The sequence below is a fragment of the Eupeodes corollae genome, chromosome 1 (genome assembly GCF_945859685.1).
Source record: "Eupeodes corollae chromosome 1, idEupCoro1.1, whole genome shotgun sequence".
Lineage (NCBI taxonomy): Eukaryota > Metazoa > Arthropoda > Insecta > Diptera > Syrphidae > Eupeodes > Eupeodes corollae.
In genome coordinates this window covers 51,255,870-51,278,336 of record NC_079147.1, presented here as the reverse complement: position 1 = coordinate 51,278,336, position 22,467 = coordinate 51,255,870, and the positions used below count along the sequence as shown (strand labels likewise).

Below are 22,467 nucleotides of genomic sequence, written 5' to 3'. Positions count from 1 at the left end.
TTGTTGGCAGAGGCCCTAGTTCACACAGGACTTTAGCGCCACCTTGGTAGCAAGCATAGCTAATGAGGTGGAAACAGTTTGAAGATCTGAGCTTTATATTCTTAAATAACTACAGCAGCTTCAAGAAAAACCTTATTCCAGATGGCTTTTAGCTTGTTTTAAATTCTTGCCTCTTTCAAGTTCTTGAAAAAAATGAAAAAAAAGACCATAATCGAAACAAAACCAAGAAAAATGACTTACGATTTTATTTAGATTGACAAATATTAAACATTGAAATCTTTTTAGACAATTTCATCATTTTAAATTGCTTCCACTCATTTATTTGAATTTAAAAATGTTGACGGCGCATGTGTCTCGCCTTAAAACACTGGAATGTGAAAAACGTCAAAGAATTAAAAATTCCATTTTGCATTTAAGAAGACTAATTTTAAAAGAAATAACTCATCAGTTTAGCAAAAAATTATCCAGATTTGCGATCAACAAACTACCATAATAATTCAATTCAATGCATCGCAAGCTACTTTAAGTTGCTTAGTAGGTGGCAGTCTTAAGTTCGTTGATCTACCCTGCAATCCACCTCAACAACAACTCTGCTTTCGAACACGAAAATGAGAGCAGAAATATTTGACAACGTCATCAATTCGTCATCCATATAACAAAAAAGACTACCTCGCACATCACTGACAAATAATTACTGGTGACAGTTCGACCGAAAAGAAAACCAACGAGAACAAAATTTTCTTGTCATTTCTCGCCTTTCGTTTGCATTCGAGGGAGTTTTTTTTTCATTTTCTCTCAGAAAAGTTGGCTCATTCTTATTTTTATCATAATTTATTTTCTGTGCTGCTGCTGGTGCGTGCGCGAATAAGTCGGAAATTCTCGAAATACGTCTAAAACATACTACGTGTGCGTGTTTGTCGTTTGTAGTTTTCTTTTTTATTTAATTTTTTCCTTAAAAGTAGAATTAAAATCCCCACCATCCGACAGACAAAAATTAAAAGAATAACCCGCAATGTTCAGTTTCCTTAAACGAGAGCGAGCTAACCAAGAAGTTGTCGAAAATGTCATCGGCGAACTGAAGAAAATCTATCGCAGCAAATTGCTGCCCCTCGAGGAACACTACCAGTTCCATGACTTTCACTCGCCCAAACTCGAGGATCCCGACTTCGATGCGAAGCCAATGATTTTGCTGGTCGGACAGTATTCAACTGGTAAGACCACGTTCATCCGGTATCTGCTCGAAAGGGATTTCCCTGGCATCCGAATTGGACCAGAGCCAACTACAGATCGGTTCATTGCGGTCATGCATGACGATAAGGAGGGCGTCATCCCTGGCAATGCGCTGGTCGTTGACCCCAAGAGGCAGTTCCGTCCACTCAGCAAGTATGGCAATGCATTCCTCAACCGATTCCAATGCTCGACGGTGGCGTCACCGGTTTTGCAAGCGATTTCCATCGTCGACACACCCGGAATCCTGTCCGGAGAGAAACAGCGCATCGATCGTGGTTACGACTTCACCGGAGTGCTGGAATGGTTTGCCGAGCGTGTAGACCGCATCATTCTACTCTTCGATGCTCACAAATTGGACATCTCTGACGAATTCCGCCGAGCAATCGAAGCACTGCGTGGCCACGACGACAAAATCCGCATCATCCTCAACAAAGCCGACATGATCGACCACCAGCAACTGATGAGGGTCTATGGAGCGCTCATGTGGTCTCTGGGAAAAGTATTGCAAACCCCCGAAGTGGCCCGCGTCTACATCGGTTCGTTCTGGGATCAACCTCTGCGTTTCGATGCCAACCGCCGCCTATTCGAGGACGAAGAGCAGGATCTCTTCAGAGACTTGCAATCGCTGCCGCGAAACGCTGCCCTGCGCAAGCTAAACGATCTTATCAAGAGAGCCCGCCTGGCCAAAGTGCACGCTTACATAATCGCCGAACTACGCAAGGACATGCCCTCGGTGTTCGGCAAGGACAGCAAGAAGAAGGAGTTGATTAAGAATTTGGGACAAGTATACGACCGACTACAGCGGGAACATCAAATTTCACCTGGTGACTTCCCAGACTTGAAGAAAATGCAAGATCACCTCCAGCACCACGACTTCACCAAGTTCCACACACTCAAGCCACATCTACTCGACGTTGTGGACAACATGCTAGCCAAGGATATAGCCCGATTGATGGAGATGATTCCACATGAAGAACAGCAATTAGTATCAGAACCTAGTGTTAGGGGTGAGTAATTTAGTAACTTTATTTTGTTGTTGTTTCCTTTGAATCAATTGGGATGTGATTTATGGAGAAAGTACTCGTATTGTTTGACACGAACATGAATAATGCAATTATTAAGTTGGTGATAACACGATGTTATGGTTGGTATGTTTTTACTTTTGTTTTTTGGTTTATTTGCTGCTTAATGGGTATTTTCCTATGCAACCTCTCACTCAATACTATAGACGTCTTAAATGAGTAATAACATTCATTTGAGGCTAAGAATTTAACGTTAACCTCCTAAAATATCCAATTTGAATGTTTTACATTCTGAAAAACACGAAATATATGAAACATCCAACTTTTCGGCTTATTCATTCTCTGTGCAATGTGCACCACTTAGAAACTGCAAAAGTATTGATGAATCATTAACCAAATCAAAAAACCAGTTTGCTGCTTCCGTGCAGCTTAGTTCAGTCTGTCTGAGATACAAAAACAAAAACTTTTATTGACTTGATTTGATTGTTTTAAATTTAATGATTGTACAATTAGAAAGGGTTAAACAAAAAGTCTACCAAAGGTGGCACTTAGCAAAGGTCGTGCTAAAACCAATTATTTTACTAACACAGAAAACTCGAATATTTCTTTTCATCAACAAAATTGCTAGAATTTTGATATTTTTTTAAGTTATTGATTTTGCAAATTATGAAAAGTAGATTTTAAATAAAGAAAAAATTAAAATATTTGTGTCTCCATTGATTCCCAATAGAAGAAAGTCGAGTGTGGCAGTGTTTTTGCAATCTTTGCCCTGGAAAATTAGTTGAATTTTAAATGCCAAAAACTAGCTTAGTTAGTAGTTGATATGTCTTTAGTCAAGTTTGCAAAAAGAAATGGAGGTATTATTTTGTTGTGTACGCATAAAGTGTAAGGAAACAAAAAACAAAAAACACCAATATCGCTTATTTTTTTATTTTATTTTATTTAAATATCGTAATTGCTTAACAAATACAAAAACAGCTATAAACTTATTTTTCAATAAAGTCTGAACCAAGATAATAACAAAAAAAATTACTTTAATTATTAAAACTATCATAAAATAAAAAAATTCAATGAATATTAAAAATGTTCATATTGAAAAATGAGATCTAAGCAATCTTTGTATGCTTGTTGCGTTCAGATTTTGTTTTAGAATACGAGGTAAAGAGTTCTAAAGCTTAACCGAATTTACAAAAAATTGACGTTCCGATTTTAAATATGAGAAAGGGGGGTAATTAGCTGATAAAATCTAAGTACAGTGTCGAGCATAAGTCATGTTACTCAAAGTGCCATGTCATTAAAATCTTTGAAAGAAAAGAAAACAAAAGGACTTAATTTTCATGCATCAAGTTATTTATTATGATAAAACCTTATTCTTTGTTTTATCAATAGAAAAAATTCAAAAACAAATTCTATTTTCTAGCAAAAAATAATAAAACCTTGAAATCTATGAAAAAAGTAGTGCAAAAGTCTAGGTACTTCTGCACTTTACTAGTTTTAAATGTTTAAATTTGTAACGGTCCTGTTGGCTTTGTTTTTTTTTTTTACATGAAGCTTGTAATATGACATGTGTGTGTCAATCAGTACAAAGCGATCGGTCGTGCAGGTTAAGGTTAAAGAAATTTTGTTTTTTAAAACCAAAAAAGCGATGGTTAGAAAAGTATTAACTGTAAATGAGCGTCAAATTATTATTAATTGCCATAAGTAAGGTAAAAGTTATGCGGATATTAATAAAATAGTTGGACGACCCAAATCTACCATACAAAATGTGATTAACCGTTACAATAAAGAAAACCGAATCGAAAATAAAGTCAGGTCTGGTCGTCCGCGAAAGCTTACAGAAAGAGATGAACGAAAAATCGCGAGAATAATAAAAAAAGATCCATTCAAAAGTGCTCCAAAGATTGCTACCGATATACAGATTAGTTTAAATAAAACAGTTTCTCCGTGGACAGTTGCAAGATCGCTCCAGAGATCTGGGTTTAAGTCGTGCACACCTCGTAAAAAGCCGTTCGTAAGTGAAATAAATAAAAAGAAAAGACTGGACTTTGCAAAGGATTATAAAAATAAATGAAATGAAAGTAATATTCTCCGATGAGTCGAAATTCAACATTTTTGGTTCAGATGGGAGGATTAGAGTGTGGAGAAAACAAGGCGAAGCCTTGAATCCTAAAAACATAATTAAAAATGTAAAACACGGTGACGGTGATGTAATGGTATAGGGGTGTATGTCATCCAGTGGTGTCGGGAATTTGACAATAATTGATGGAATTATGAATAAGGAAGTTTATTTGAACATCTTAAAACAAAACTTACAGCAAAGTGCAGAGAAACTTGGGATCGTAGACACATATTACTTCCAACAGGATAACGATCCCGAGCATACGGCTACAAATGTAAAGTTGTGGTTCACCTACAACACGCCCCACATGCTTTATACCCCAACCACCCCCCCTCCCAAAATCTTAACCTAATCGAAAATTTATGGGATGTCTTAGAGAAACGACTTCGAAAACACAATATAACGAGCAAAACCCACCTTAAAGAGCTCCCGGTATCAGAATGGAAATTAATAGGGTCAGATGTCACGCGAAAACTTGTGAACTCTATGCCAAATCGTTTGAAAGAGGTTATTAGGCTCAAAGGTTTTCCCACAAAATATTAGGTAATTATATTCTTAACATAAAACATTCGAAACCAAATTAAATTCTTTTGTCCTTCTAGGGTACCAAGACTTTTGCATTATTGTTGTTAGGGACTAATACTTTTATTTTAACATTTTTGAGATCCTTGAAGGATATTTTTCTGTTTTTTTTTGTGTTAATTTGTTAAATAAACTTAAACTTGAATGAATCAAAACATAAATTGAAAATTGTGTCTATATCATTTACACAACTCATTTTTCAAGAATACCCACACGGGTACGAAGATTTTTTTTCGACACTGTATGTCGGAAAGCAAAATCAAACTACGAAGTTCAGTATATTTTTTAAAAGGTATGTCTGGTAGCCCGAGGCAAAATCAGATATCCTATCATATCTACGTAATCCTAAAACATTACGAACGATTGAATTAAAAGCTACATTAAGTTTAGGCTACAATAGATTTCACAGCCATAAACCAGGATAGGAATTACCAAGGTTTTAGCAAGAACCAAACGCGTTTAAATTGGAGTGAACGATTGTGTAACCCATAACGTACGAAGAACTCCATAAACCTTACCAACGAGTCCATTCATATGATCATCTCAAGTCAAAAGACGATTTAAAGTCATAGCAAGATTCTTTTCTATAACCAAATATTCGATTGCAGCATTGCTCAGAAAAATCGGTGGAAAATAAGAAGGGTCAACGGATTTTCTATTAATTACAAGACATTTGGATATTTTTGGGTTCAACATAAGTCCGTTTGACCTAGACAAAGTTGCACTCTCTTCAGGTCTTCATTGAAGCAGAAAGGTCCATGTTCGATAAGGTCAAGTGGATAGCTGAAGTATTATTTATAAATGATATTGAAGACTATATCCCTGGTGGTGTTATTTTTGGTGATTTGTCTATTAAAATTTTGCTTTACGCCAATGATTTGGTGATCTTAACTGATAATGGAGTCACACTTCAGCTTCAAATAAACAAATTAAAACAATTTTGTGATCTATGGGATCTCCAAATAAACACCTCAAAGTCGAAGATTATGGTATTTAGGTCCCAACATCGTAGCATTAGAACCGACCGTAACTGGACCCTCAAAGGTTCCAACTTAGAAGTGGTGAAAGAATTTAAATATTTAGGCTACACATTAAGTCATAACTTGAATTTTGGTGTTCACATTAAAGATAAGGTGAGAGTTGCAAGAACTGCAATAAATTGTTTGTAGCCAGACTTTTTTAATAACAAACTTGTCTAAATTCAAAGTGTTTGAAGCAACTATCAAAAGCTGTTTGTGTTATTTCAACCAAATCTATGGGTACAAGCAAATAGAAGATATCGAAGCTGTCCAAAGATATTTTTTCAAGCGTGTCTTTAAACTCCCAACTAACACGCCCAATTATGCTATACATATCGAATCGGGACTTGCTCCAATATTTATGATGAATTTAAAAGCAAACGCTGATTATATATTGAGGGTAATGCAAAGGTCGGCCAACAATTTGCAAAAGAGGGCCCTATCAGTGTGTTTTAGATGCCGGTATACTCCATTTTAAGACTGGTATGATTTGGACTCGACACACAATTTTCCTCTGTCTCTATCTGTTGATAGTTTAGATACGTGGAGAAGCGCTCTCTACGACTGTATATCTACCATTGATTATCACTCATTCCAAAGCCATCTAGATAGGGCGAGGGAGTCTGTGTCGAAATCAATTTACAGTGAACTTAACCTCAGATTCGGGTCTTCTAATTACTTTAGAGATAAATTTACTGTAATGGAAATGAGCATCATATTTAAAGCACGCACGGAGATGTTAGAGCTTAATCACTGACCGCACAGAACTGGTAACAACCCAAACTGCACTTTGTGCAACCTTGATCAAGTTGAAAACATTTTCCACTTTGTTGCATTGTGCCCAATCTTGCAGGAAATTCGTCGGCTTTATTTTAACAAGAGTTTTCTGTCATGTCTAGGTGTGCTCAATGAAGATAACGGTTGGCCTCTACTAATTCTATTACAATTTTGTTTTAGCTAAACTAAAAGCCTAAATCACATTTGAAAAATTGCTAATTATTAAATTCCTTGAGATATCTTTCTTTTTTTTCTCTTTTTTGTTCGTTTTCGGCAAACTAAAAGCCCAAACCGCATTTGAAATTGCAAATTCTTTATGATCTATGTACCCTTTCTTTTGTTTTAGCCAAACTAAAAGCCCATAGAACATTTGAATCAATTGTTTAACAAATATTGCCCTAATTAAATGATTGTTGTTTTTGAAAAACTTAATAATTTTGTTTTAGCTAAACTAAAAGACCGAATCAGATTTTGTTTATATTTTTTTTACATTTATTTATCTATTAAATTACCTACACCATTATAACGAATATATTTTTTTCTCTGGCATTATTCTTTTTCTTTTTTCAATTGCTATTTTCTTTATATAACCAAATTTTTGTACTTTCTCTCACAGAATGTTTATTTTATAAAAATATACCGGCAGACGGCCCATGAGCCATGCTTGTAGTCTTTAGTTTTAAGTTTGTAAATTTTTGAAATGAAAAAATAAAGATGGTAATAATAATAATAATAAAATAGCTGAAGTAAAGCTGAACGTCATCAGCATATAAGTGAGAAGTACAATTAAATAATAAATATGGAAGTTCATTTACATAAGCAGAAAACAAGGGAGGACCCAGTATTGAACCTTGTGGTACACGAGTGGCATTCGGCAAAAACTTGACAGGATGTCACCAACTTGCACTGCTTGCTTCCTACCATTTAGATAAGAACAAATTAATTTAGTTGCACTAGATGAAAAATTCAAATTTTGCATGAGCTTTCTACATAGATTGACATGATTAATGGAATCGAAAGCGTTCGAAAAATCCAACAAAACTAGAAACGTAACCTTGTCTTTATCTAATGCTTTTCTAATGTCATCAGTAACGTTTAAAAGTGCGGTAGAACAGCTGTGTTACTTCCGAAATCCAAATTGATAAGGGCTGAGCAATTTGCTTTTGAAGGATCTTTTCAAAGACTTTCGATAAAAATGGCAAACCGAAATAGGTCTAAATTCATCTCTTTAACCGTTTTTGGGAAGTGAAATGATTTAAGCAACTTTCCATGACTCAAAGTAAATCGAAGACGTCAAAATAATATTAAAAGCAAAAGTGACATATGGCAATACAACTGAAAATATCATACATAAGGAAATATCATCATATCCGAGAGCAATGCTTCGGGTCGTTTTCGTGTTGAAATATATAGGCTAACGATAAATTGTCAGCATAATCCCTATTTAAATGACTGTCCAAAATGTCCTTGTACATTTCTCCTGTCATATTTCCATGAATTTGCATCAATGGACCAACTCCTGATGATGTAAAATGTCACCAAACCATCACGGAAAACCCTCCATGTTTTACAGTTTTTTTTGTGTATTGCGGGTCCAATTCTTTCAATGGAGGATGCCTCACATACTGTCTTCCGTCACTGCCTAAAACATTGAACTTGGTTTCGTCGCTCCACAAGACCAAATTCCAAAAATTTGGACTTTTATAAAGGTGTTTAGCAAACCTCATTCTTCGAGCAATATTTTTTTTGACAGGTTGGGCTTACGTCTAGCGATTCGTCCATTCAAATTTTTTTCTTGAAGTTGCCTTCGTATGGTTCTTGCTGATAATTGTACATCATAGTTCTCCTCCATTTGTACTCTTAATTGAACGGATTTTAAAAATGGATCCACTTTAGAAAGCCTAACTAATGTTCTGTCCTCAGCCGGAGTCGTTTTTCGTGGCTTTTTTCGAGGTAGGTTCTCAAAGTCTTGGTATTTTTTTAAATATTGACCTGCTTTCCTAACTCTACCTCTACCAAAACCTAGTAATTTGCTTACTTTCATAACATTTTTGTACTTTTTGAAGCATTTGACAATAATTTTTCTTTCACATGGAGTAGAGGTGATCCCTGCCTGTGCCACCTTAATTTAAAAAAATTAATTTTCGCGGGTACTGCCTCTTGCGAGGAATTGACTAATTCTTGTCATGAAAAAATGCTTTCTCAAACTAGCCGTTCGGATTCGGCCTAAAATTGTAGGTCCCTTCCATTCCTGACAACAGTACTCGCACACAGGAATGGTTGAGAGTTGTAAGTCACTAGGCCCTGGTTCACAACGGACTGTTGCGCCACCCCATTTGATTTTTTTTTGATTTTTGGAGTAGAGGTTTTATTTTTTCCAATAAATGTTATCAAATAAATATTTAAATTTTTAATAGTACATTAATTTAATTATAAAACAGTTTTAATACATTTTGATAAAATATCTACATGGAATAATATAAAAGTACCTGTTTCAAATGTAATGACTTAATTATGTGACCACCTGCACTGCGACTTAACAACAAATAAAACACTTTGCTTAAAAGCAATACATCTTTGAACCTTAGGTGACATACGGTTTTCATATTGATATAATGTTAAATGTTAACCGTTAAAAAAATGACCACGACATTAGCTATTGCTTTATTACGGAGTGAGCAAAACATACGACACAGCTCGGTTAGTCGATATCTTTTCCAATTCGTATAGGCGTCATCTCGCTGCTGCATCAAGTCTCTAATGGCACGAGAAAACCATGGATTATTGTTTTGTTTAACAGTTTTTGTTTTTTAAGGAGCATGGGTATTATACAGTTCAGAGATATTGTGTGTTAAAAATTCAATCTGATAATTTGAGGAAGGCATATAATTTATAGAAATCTTAATAATAAATTTTTCATCTAAATAATTAAGGATAAAGTTAAGTATTAGAAAAATCAAATCATGCTTAGAAAAAAACAGGAGTCGAAAGTTGATCAACATTATTCTTGTCACTCACAAACATAAGGTTCAATAACGAGGAATCCTTTCCAAAAAAATGTGTTGGGGAACTGGTGTTAGTTGGTACTAAATTGAAAAATGCTTAATGCATGCAAAAAGTTCTAAGAGTCTAAATTCTATTCTTGTCATTATTAAGTTCATAAGAGGAAGTATGTATTTATTAATGAAAACTATGCGTATGTATTGTCATCGTATTTAATATTAGCACTAAACAACATTATATAAAGTAGGTATTTGTATATATCTTTTAATTACGCAACCGAAGATATTCAAAGATAACAATATAATGACATCAGGGCGTGTAAACATTTTTATACCGGTTTATTTTATTTTGAAAATATTGTTAATTGTATTGTCTTGGCATTACCAGTCGTTATCTCTGCTTAAACTATATCTATTTGCTTCAACTATCGTGATCGCAAGACTGCATTATCTAGTTGTGCATTCAAAGACTCTGGGTGTCATGTCATGGTGTACAACATCACTCTATCTTAATAATTGTGCTATTGAGGTCTTTTCTAACCTCTTCTTTTGTTTTATCAAGCGACCTGGCAATCAGAAATTACCATTTATGGAGTGTAAAACATCTGTTCAAGGTAGCGCGTTTCCGAAATCGTTTTAAAAGTGTGAATTTACTATTTTTTCATATTTCACTAAAAATTAATGGACATAAATGCAATTACATATTATTAAAATCTACCCATTTGTAATTGTTCTAATTATAAAACTCAAATAGTACATGAAACGCAGTGGAGCCTTCCACAGCATGCTTTTAAAAAAATATGTTTTGCCTTCAGTTTTATTATAGAAAACTTTATACAAATAGGTATTAAATACATGAATAAAATAGAATTGAATACAAAATTAAATCAGAGTACATACTACTGCCTTTCGGCCTTTCTCATATAACGATATTTATATCCGTACTTGTCCGAAACGAATCGATCAATTTTTATGAAATTTTAAATGTTTTTATTTATTGTTTGGTAGGTATGGGAATAGATTGTTAGGTATATTTTGATCAATAAGGTGTCCCTATCCAGATTTTTTAAATCTAATTTTGTGACACAGGTTTTTCATTATATTCATCTTTGCTGGGTCATAGAGACATTCCAGGAAATTGTAAGGCAGATGAACTCACCAGGAATGGTAGAGTACAACCCATTCTATAACGTTTGGCAAATGCTGGTATACTGATCGCTACATGTAAATTATTTCTAATGCAGGACGCTATGAAGAAGGCAAACTCCAGGTGAAATAACATCACCACGTGTCAGGTCAAAAAAACGTCTAGTTTAAACTAGATTAAATGCCATCAAGGTGCTTGCTATCTCTGAGCAGAACGCATATATAAGCTCGATAATCGGTGTCATAACCGGGCACTGTCTAATAGGAAAACATGCAACGTGGCTAGGCGTATTCGCAAATGACTTTTGCTGTAGCTGTATGGATGAGGAAAAGGAGAAATCAGTTATTAACCTCTTTTGTACGTGCCATGGTCAAAAGCGCTAGAATTACCTAGGAGAATTTTTCTATGACGATCTAAACGATCTCAATCATATTAACATAATTAGCCTCTTACGTTTCGTGAGAGGTTCAAACTGGTTTTATTGACCTTAGAAGAAAGCCTCAAGATTCATGTGGTATCACAATGGACCTTTAAAATGGCCTACTCTACCACAGGCAGCCACTTTAACCTAACCAAACTTAACCTGACAAAGGTTTCTTGTTCATTTTTAAATGCGGTTTAAGAAAAATTTTACCTATAAACAGTATTGAAGTCATTAAGTAACAAAATCAAATTTTTTAATTTAGTCTTTGATGAAGTGACATCTAGGGAAGATAACCCTAGAAGTGGTCGATTTGTATATTTAATGATACTTATTGGGTTTGTAAAATTTGTATCAGTAAGTCAACCCCTGGCCCCAGGGGAAGGACGACAGTCCCGTATCTACCATCTTTCGTAAAATGTAATCATAGGAAGGAAGTAAACCGTAGCTTCTTGCGTTCGCTCAAAAGTCGAGAATTTTCTCAATGCATTTCTAAGCTGTGAATGTTTCAATAATTATGAATTGATCCATGAACTGATTTCTATAAATTGATCCCCGGGAGCCCCCACGTGGAGGTTCAAGTAAGCACTTCTTCCTTCCAGATTGCAGACAATCATATAGCATTCCTGCATCTACACGGAAGTCAGTTTGACTCCCAAGCTGAAAAAGAACAAAAAGTTAAAGAATTATAAAGCAATTAATTTCATAATGGCATGCATGCAAAGCTAGCCTTAAACCCAACATTAACATTTTTCAGGAGATCGAGTTTAAAATTTGAAAATTTGCTTACTCCTATGTTATTTTTTATTGCTGATTTCGAATATAAACTTTTTTTTAAATTATTTGCTCAAATTAAAAAAAATACCTATTTTCAAAAATATTTTTATATTTTTTTAATATGTCTCAAAACTTTATATAACAGAATTGTTTAGACAACAGATTTTTTACAAGAACAAAACTTAATTTTAAACCGTTTTCTCTTTTTCTGTTGAAAACAGGAATGCATTTCTGTCAGATCTTTGAAAGACAGTTGAAATCTAACAACTTAAGAAAATTTTTCTTTTATTATATGAAATAATATAAATATTTTAACTGATTACTAAAACAAGGTGTAGATTTGAAAAAGCTTTATATATGTATGTATGTATGTATATTTTTCGAATTCTAAGAAGTAAAATTTCAAAAAAAAACGTTTAAATAAAATAAGTTTGAAGTCAATATTTTTAATTTTTGAAAAGCTATTTGAGTCGTAAGTAAATTTTTACCAAGTTTTAGTATTGTTTTTTTTTTAGATTTTAATATTTTGTGAAAAAACTGTTAAATCGAATTTTTTAAAAATTTTACCAAATGTTAAAAACAATATTTCTTATAAGATAAAATTAGTTTGAAGCCAATATTTAAAATTTTTAAAGAGATATTTGAGTCGAAAATCAATTTTTTACCAACTTTTATACATTTTTTTTAGGTTTTTATTTTTTGTAAAAAAACTGTCAATTCGATTTTTCTCAAAATTTGTCCTAATGTTGAAAACAATATTTCTTGTAAGAAAAAATTAGTAAGAAGCTATTATCTCAAAGTTTTGAAAAGATATTTGAGTCAAAAATCAATTTTTACCAACTTTTATACATTTTTTTTTAGGTTTTTTATTTTTTGTAAAAAAACTGTCAATTCGATCTTTCTCAAAATTTTATCGGGTGTCAAAAACATTATTCTTCGTTACACAAAATTGTTTTAGAGATGAAATCATATTTCAGTCGTAAAATTTTAGAGGCGACAATTTTTTTTTCAGTTTTATTGATTTATAAAAAAAACCGTTATATTGATTTTTTTTCAAAAAATATACCTGTTTGGTATCACGTTACAATATATTATATAAAATTTAATTCAAGTCTCTAGCGTTTTTTGTTCGTAAGATATTTAGGATTAACCAAAATTTTCACATTTTTTTCAAACTGCTATGGTAAAAAAAACCACTCACGCAATTTTCTTGAGAACCCTTTCTGCATCTTTCTGCCTTATTATCTGTATAACAAAATTTATTTGAAGTCGATATCTCTTCTGGTTCTTGAGCTATGGAGGACGAAAAAAACGTCATGAACGTACGGACGTACGGACGTACAAACGTATGTACACACGCACGCACAGACATCTTTCTAAAAATCTTTTATTTCGACTCTAGGGACCTTGAAACGTCGAGAAATGTCAAAATTTTCAATTTGACAAATCGGACCCATTACAATAACTTCCTATGGGAAGTTAATAATAATACAAAATAGTTTCGGGAACAACAAATATTTTGTAAGCCAAGTATTGTCGTGAAGTCTTATCTTGGATCCCTTGGACAAAATTATATTTAATCTTATTGGCTAAGGAAGAACACTCGTCCATTCAATTTATTAACATTTGCAGCTCATTTTGTTTTGCTGATACTCAAAATTATAATTATATTTATTAATTCAAAATATCAGATATGTAACCAATTTTTGAAATTTTAGTTTCATCGTCGGCAGCAACAAATAAAAGCACAAAAAGTTACATTAACAATTATATTAAGATTACAAAACAGTTGGAATGTTTATTAACAAGATATTTTGTACGATTTTTCAAAATTTCCCATAAAGTAAAACCAAGTTTAATAACATTTTTTTCAAGTTATCGAACAAGGATTATTTTTCACTGAGTCAATTTCGACATTTCAGTCATAGTATAAGAGTATTTGAACGATCTTATACTGAAAACGATTGACAAGACGATAGTGATAAAGTTATGTGAAGCAAATTATTGACGATATCGCTAATGATAATCGTTTTGACGATGATCCTTTTGGAAATTACGGAATGACTCCCATGAGCTCAAAACACATTTAAATACATCTTCCTGTCGATAGAAACCTTTTAAAAATAGGAGAATTATTCTGTTTCTACTAAGGTTTTCGACATCAATTATACCGATTTAATTGAGCATATCCGAATGGAAAGCGAAAAAATACCTTCCAATTTATTGTTGCCCTTGGTCTAATCGACACCAGGAAGATTGCAAATTGTGATAACGAGATATAGATCACAATTTCGTATAATAATACAAGGATGGGATGAAAAGTTTTCAACCTGACCAAGAAAAACGATGTTTTAAAACTTTTGTTGCTTTATTTTTCATGACAAGAATTACTCTTGGAGAATTTGTCAATTCCTCGCAAGAGGCAGTACCCTTGAAAAAAACCTTAGGTGGCATAGGCAAGAATCGAACCCAAGACCTCTCGCATGACAGTCCAACGCACTAAGCATCATACCACGTTTAGTGCATGCAATATAATCTCCATTAAAACTTGTACATTTCTCATAACGGTTTTCTAAAGTTGTTATACTAGATTTAAAGTAGATTCGTCAAGCTTCACAAAATACCGATTTACAGATTCTATTACTTCTTCATCGCTTCCAAATCTCTTTCCGCTAAGACATGGAAACAGACAATAGTTGCTGCTGCTTGATTTGGAAAATAGGCAGGATGCATCAATTCGAGCTTAAATTCTTTGAATTTAGACATGGCAATCTTTTGGTTGGTTGTTAGTAAATGCGGAAATTATCTTTCGCACAGCTTTTTCAGGCCCCAATATTTGGACACATTCAGCTGAATTCTTACAGGTCTCAGCTATCTCATTCACTTTCAACCTGCAGCCCTCCAATACTAATTTATGGACTTCTTCGATTGTTTCTGAAGTTCTTACCTCAACCTCAGACGTCCTGAGCGTAGTTCACAAGACCTTTTTTAAATTCAGAAACACACTCCTTTATAGTTCAATATGATAATGATGTAAGTGCTGGTGTTGAATCCATCTCTGCTTTTATTTGTGTTGGAGTAAAACCCTTAAAATAGAAGTACTTGATAATAGGACGATTTTTCAATTTTTGTATTTTCCCGAAAACAACAGAGTCCCTAAGTCGAGTTGAAACTGTATATTAAGGGTGATTTTTTTGAGGTTAGGATTTTCATGCATTAGTATTTGACAGATCACGCGGGATTTCAGACATGGGGTCAAAGAGAAAGATGCTCAGTATGCTTTGACATTTCATCATGAATAGACTTACTAACGAACATCGCTTGCAAATCATTGAATTTTATTACCAAAATCAGTGTTCGGTTCGAAATGTGTTTCGCGCTTTACGTCCGATTTATGGTCTACATAATCGACCAAGTGAGCAAACAATTAATGCGATTGTGAAAAAGTTTCGCACTCAGTTTACTTTATTGGACATTAAACCAACCACACGAATGCGTACAGTGCGTACAGAAGAGAATATTGCGTCTGTTTCTGAGAGTGTTGCTGAAGACCGTGAAATGTCGATTCGTCGCCGTTCGCAGCAATTGGGTTTGTGTTATTCGACCACATGGAAGATTTTACGCAAAGATCTTGGTGTAAAACAGTATAAAATACAGCTCGTGCAAGAACTGAAGCCGAACGATCTGCCACAACGTCGAATTTTCAGTGAATGGGCCCTAGAAAAGTTGGCAGAAAATCCGCTTTTTTATCGACAAATTTTGTTCAGCGATGAGGCTCATTTCTGGTTGAATGGCTACGTAAATAAGCAAAATTGCCGCATTTGGAGTGAAGAGCAACCAGAAGCCGTTCAAGAACTGCCCATGCATCCCGAAAAATGCACTGTTTGGTGTGGTTTGTACGCTGGTGGAATCATTGGACCGTATTTTTTCAAAGATGCTGTTGGACGCAACGTTACGGTGAATGGCGATCGCTATCGTTCAATGCTAACAAACTTTTTGTTGCCAAAAATGGAAGAACTGAACTTGGTTGACATGTGGTTTCAACAAGATGGCGCTACATGCCACACAGCTCGCGATTCTATGGCCATTTTGAGGTAAAACTTCGGAGAACAATTCATCTCAAGGAATGGACCGGTAAGTTGGCCACCAAGATCATGCGATTTGACGCCTTTAGACTATTTTTTGTGGGGCTACGTCAAGTCTGAAGTCTACACAAATAAGCCAGCAACTATTCCAGCTTTGGAAGACAACATTTCCGAAGAAATTCGGGCTATTCCGGCCGAAATGCTCGAAAAAGTTACCCAACATTGGACTTTCCGAATGGACCACCTAAGACGCAGCCGCGGTCAACATTTAAATGAAATTATCTTCAAAAAGTAAGTGTCATGGACCAATCTAACGTTTCAAATAAAAAAATCGATGAGATTTTGCAAATTTTATGCGTTTTTTTTTTTTTTAAAGTTCTCAAGCTCTTAAAAAATCCCCGTTTACAAGCTAGTTAGGGATGGTACAGAAGTGGTGCCATCCTCGCCATTAAGTACACCTTCGTATTCCAGCTCAAAACGTTGTTTTGAAAATCCGGGACACATTTTTTGATCGCCTCTAAACTAATTTTTAATATAAAAATGATCCTGGATTTATATTAGATCAAAATCAATTTTGTTTAAATATAAAAAAGAAATAATTTTAAAAATGTACAGAAAATGTTTTCTCAAATTAGCCGCTCGGATTCGGTCTCCGCCATCTCTGACATACATTACTCAAACTCAGGAATGGTTGAGAGTTATTATAAGTCACCAGGCCTTTGATCTCTATGAGCTGTTGTGGCACCTTATTTATTTGAAAGTTTGAAATTATTTAGAAAAATATCTTAATTATCGTTTAATACACGATTATAGTTCTCGTGTTTGTATGTTAGTGGCTCTGTAAGTTATCAATAACAAAAGTACCTAAATATGAAGTGAATGTATTATCTTTGAATCTCACTTAATAACTTTAAAAATCTCTTAAATAATTTCAAAAGCATCGCATCATAGCCTATAACTTAATTGTACCAACGAAGAAAACAAAAATATTTTTCTCTGAAAGGAATAATGTTTTTTATTTCCGATTTTCACCACATAATGTCAGCTTTCCTTAATTGAGGGAAAAGTAATCAAACATCATGTTCTGCACATATCATATGATGACATGGTCCCTAAAAACCCCTTCAACACTCATGCTCCGTCTTTAAGTAGTTGTATGATAAAAAGAAAACTACAACATTTATCGGTTTTTGAGTCATAAATTCATATCTACTCAACAAGGTTTGTTGATGGTGTTCTTGTTTATCAAAAAATTAAATTCTTGTTTTAGAAATCAAATTTAAGAAACAAAAAACATACAAACCTTATACCTAAGTGAATCATGGTTCAATATTGAACAACATACAAATCATTTGTGCAAAAATAGTCATAGGTTGAGAATAACCAAATGACTAAAACAGTTAGAAGTTCTAATTAAAAATTCCTCAAATTCAAAAGCTGTTGAAACTCTTCTTAGAATTATTGCCTTCTGCTGAATTAAACAATTGACTAAAATATAAATTCTAACTTAAAATTTAGAAAGTCGAAACGAAAAGCACGACACTTATCTATTCCTATCGAGTGACTACACAGGTACTCGCCTTGCACGTACATAATAATGTTTGTTTAAATCTTTTGCAATTTACTTAACAATTTTCTTATCATTTTATATCAAGATATTTTTTAAAAAATAAAAAAAAACTAGACTTGAATACAAACAAATAATATAATTTCAGTATCCGTTAGCAGCGCAGCATAGAAATATATATTTATTAAAAAAAAAGTCTTATCTTTTAGATAATTCTCGCATGACTACCAAAGCTATTTTAGAACCTCCTCGATTCAGATGAAAACGGTGCAACGCCCTAGTCTCTTATCAAAAACCTAAATATTATGTAACAGTCTTTTTTTTTATTTTCTTCAACTTTAAGTTAACTTTTTATATCTGTATCGGTAATTTTTATTGAAGATATCTTAAGAAATAATTTTTAAAAATGGATTTAACAATATTTATCTCTAAGATAGTAATGCAAATAGAAAGAGAATTAAAATAAAAGAAAGAAAAAAAAAAGAGATTGTTAACTGGGTCAAATCTTTTCACATTCAATTGAAAAGAAGAAGAAGGAAAAAAAATTAAAAAGTAATTCTACACACAACAATGCCAAAGAAGTTGGTACCAGTCTCTGAGATGGAATATTTCATAATTCCTGGTTAAGGTGTCTGAATTCAGATCATTCACACTGTGTGTCTTAAGTTACATACAATTTTATTGTGTGTCGTGTTGTGCACTACACATAAGTTGTGGTATTAAAAGATGACGTGTTTTTGAATGCACATAAATATTAGATATAAATTGACTAACAAAATATACTCATTTTGTTTAAAATCAATAACTTAAGGGTTTAACAATGGTTAGATTGTTTTACATACCTAAGGTACATATGGACTTGGGTGTTGCTAGTTTCAAGTCGATATCGACAAAAGTACTACACATGAGTTTAGAGAAAATGAGTCATTGAGGACAAGTTCCCGAGCGAGTTGCTTTCGTCACTATGTGGAGCCTATGTGGAAATGTAGTCGAGGAAGCACTTACTTACTTACGTTACTGGTTTTCGGCTTTGGCTTTAATGCGAATGTTTATTTTTGTTTTGGTTTGTTTTTTCTTCTTCTTGTGTCATTAAATAAACCGGGTATTTATTTTGTAATCGTCGGTATCGGTATGTTTTGTGAGAGCTAATTAACTTTTTGGCAGCAGAAAATACTGTTAATTTTTTGTACTGTATTTACGTTTTTTTTTTAAACAGGTTAGATCGGTTTAATCATAACTAGGATATGCAAAATAATAAATGAGCTTTAATATCAATCCGTTATTATGCAGGCTTCTAGGCGTTAACTTTCCTATCTAGTTTAAGGTGTAGAATGTATGAAAGTTTTAAGAGACCATTTTATCGTATCTGCAAAATTTTCATGTCTAAAAAACTTAGTTAAAGAAAAAACTCCTATGATAACCGTTTGGTAATATGAGAAAGCCAACTGGGACGGTCTCAATGAATTCTCCAGGAACTTTAATTTGTCACTATGCTTCCTCGATAGTGACGTGAATTCCAGCGTAGATATGGTTACAAATTTAATTCTTTGTGGAATGAGAAGTTTTATCCCGAACTGGGTAAAATCTATCAAACCCAAAGAGAACTCATGGTTTGATTCGAGCTGTAAAGAGGTTATTAGGATCAGAGATGTAAGTTTCCGTGGTTACAAAGCTGACCCGACTGAGGAAAACCGGAATAAGTTCAAAAAGAAAGGCAAGCAATGGTCATATTCGTCGAACCAAATTTTTGCATGATCAGAAATTAAGGCAAAAAATACTACAATGTCCCAAAGGTAGTAAAAATATCTTGTCATTTGTAAAAAACGTACGAAAAGCCACGTCATCCTCGGTTCCAACGCTCGTCCACAATGACACTCCCTATGTATACTCGATTGATAAAGCCAATTTGCTTGCAGCACAGTTTGCTGTTATTTCGACGCTACCGGAAAGTGTCATGAGTCCTCCTGTTCTTAAGAGCGTAAATGACTCTATGGGACGAATCTTCTTTCGCACTCGTATAGTTGCAAGAGTGCTGAAAGGCCTTGACATACACAAATCCGCTGGCCCGAATAGTACCTCTCCAATTGTTCTGAAGAAGTGTTCTTCATCGCTGGCAAAACCACTGAGTAAACTTTTCCATCTTTCCTACTCTACAGGTCTCTTTCCGAGCAGATGAAAAATAGCATTTGTCCAGCCTGTCCCTATTGTCCAATAGCACTCACGTCCCTTCTTTCCAAGGTCATGGAAACGCTGATTAATTATCAGCTCAAGAAATATCTCGAAAAACGGAAGCAGCTTAATGACCGACATTATGGTTTTCGTAGCAATAGGTCCACTGGTGATCTCATGGTTCATCTCACCGAACAGTGGAACAAATATTTACATCGTTTTGGAGAAAGTAAGATTATTTCACTGGATATTTCAAAAGCATTTGATAGAGTTTGGCACCAAGATCTCTTATCGAAAATGCGTGCATTTGGTATTTATGAATCTCTTCTTCGTTGGATTAGAAATTACCTTTCTAACCGTTCAATACAAGTTGTATTGAATGGTTCCAAGTCTGAAATTCATAAAATAAATGCTGGTGTTCCCCAGGGCTCCGTTTTGTCTCCGACTCTCTTTCTTATATTCATAAATGATCTTATGTCTGCCACTTCTAATCCATTAACCTGTTTCGCCGACGACAGTACCCTCAGTTTCTCATACTCGTTTATAGATTCACATCCTTGTCCTTCGGATGTGGAACTTAAACGGCAGCTTATGATAAGCTCATTAAATTCTGATCTTGACAGCATTGTACAATGGGCAATAAAAAAAATTCTGTCTCCTGTCGTTAAAGCGTAACACCCCCCGATGCCACTATCTATGAGTGGCACTTGCATCCAAGAAACTAATAAACTGTCAGTACTTGGTATGTGTATCACAGATCACCTTTTATGGAACGATCATATATTTGATATTGCCAAAAATGCTACCAGGTGCTTAGGATTTCTCCGACGGTGCAAGAAATTTGTCACCCCTTCTGATCGGGCTGCAATTTACAAAGCCTGCATCCGTCCAAAGCTTGACTATAATTCGCATATCTGGGCAGGTACCCCTAAAACAAGTTTAAATCTCTTGGATAGAATACGAAAAAGGGCTTTAAAAATGATAGGCGATACAGCCAGTTACATTCCACCCCTTAAACGATTCAGCCGTAATACTCGCACTTCCAGGAATGCTCATCAGTTTATCCTTGAGCTCAATTTCGGGCGTTCTGTCAAGTATAGAGATTTCTTCTTAAATCGCACATCGAGAATGTGGAATGCTTTAGCCAACTCTATTTTTCCCTCCCATTTTGATGTTCAGAAGTTTAAGACCAATGTGCACCGGTATCTCCTTTTAAATCCTTCCCTCCTTTCCTAATGCTCGCACTGTGTTTAAATATAAACATATAAAGGGTACTAATAACCCCCTGAGTGCCTGTAAATTATGGAATGAACTATCATCAAATGAATATACCAAAAATTGGACTTTTGGGAGGCAATTGAAAAAAAATCGAAATGCTTCTCAATAGTTCATTCCATGTGCTCAATCGAACCCATAAAATTTTAAGTTATTCGGTCAATCCGTTTTTGAGATACGACGGAGGAAAGTTTGAAAAACTCGTTTAACTACGAGTATGTCCATAGAGTATTCCTTCCTCTTCTTCTTGAAACTCGTTCAAAGCAGATTGTTCAGCTCTTAAATCAATTCTGGCTTGTTTAACGGCACCACTTACGAACCGCTCAGAACGTGAGATTCGCTTTTCACCACGTTTCTCAACAAAAGTATGGGCTTCGAGGCTCATAACCGACATTACTTTTAAATTACCTTCTAAACCTTTATTAAAGATTTCCTGAATAACTTTATCAGTAGGTAACTTTATCTGGTCCTTTTCCACCGATTCCTTTATTTGTTTTATCTTTTTTAACAGCCCGAAGTCGTATCTTTAAAACGGCTTCGAATTTTGAAAAGTCCCTTTAATACCGCATTCTAGACATATTAAACATGACCTAGCCATCTAAGCCGTTGGACTTTAATTCTGCTAACTAGGTCAGTGTCGCTGTACAGCCCGTACAGTTCGTTCGTCTTCTCCTCCATTCTCCATCTATGCGTACGGGACCAAAAAACACCCGAAGAATTTTTCTCTCGAAGCATCCTAAGACGCTCTCATCTTTCTTTGACAGGGTCAGGCCTCAGCGCCATACATGAGAACCGGGATGATGAGTGTCTTATAGATGGTGATTTTACATCCACGAGAGAGGACTTTACTTCTAAATTGCCTTCTAAGTCCAAAGAAGCAGCGATTTGCAAGAGTTATTCTTCGTTTGATTTCAGCGCTGGTGTCGTTGTCTGCATTAATAGCGGTGCCTAGGTAGACAAAGTCCTTAACTAACTCAAAGTTATAGCTGTCCATGGTGACGTTTTGTCCAAGACGTCGTCGTCGTTCAATATCCTTTTTTGAAGACAGCATATACATATACAATGCTCAAAAACGCTCCACTGGCATCAGGCTTTGATCTTCCAATTATGTCAATATCATCTGCGTATCCGAGTAATTGAATGGATCTTTGGAAGATTGTGCCTTTAGTGTTGACTGTTGAGTTTTGCACAATTCTTTCCAGAACGATGTTGAAGAAGTCGCATGACAGTGCATCGCCTTGTCTAAAACCTTTTTTGACATCAAATGCATCGGTA

At 34.6% G+C, this 22,467-nt stretch overlaps 1 protein-coding gene across 1 annotated transcript in view; it reads left to right on the top strand.

Moving 5' to 3' along the window:
- Positions 1–716: 716 nt before the first annotated feature.
- Positions 717–22,467, top strand: part of LOC129954014 (EH domain-containing protein 3) — a 59,903-nt gene continuing 38,152 nt past the window's right edge. Inside the window, exon 1 of the mRNA XM_056067607.1 lies at positions 717–2,237. Coding sequence (XP_055923582.1) covers positions 1,013–2,237 — 1,225 coding nt within the window. The 5' untranslated portion in view covers positions 717–1,012. The remainder of the gene's footprint in view (positions 2,238–22,467) is intronic.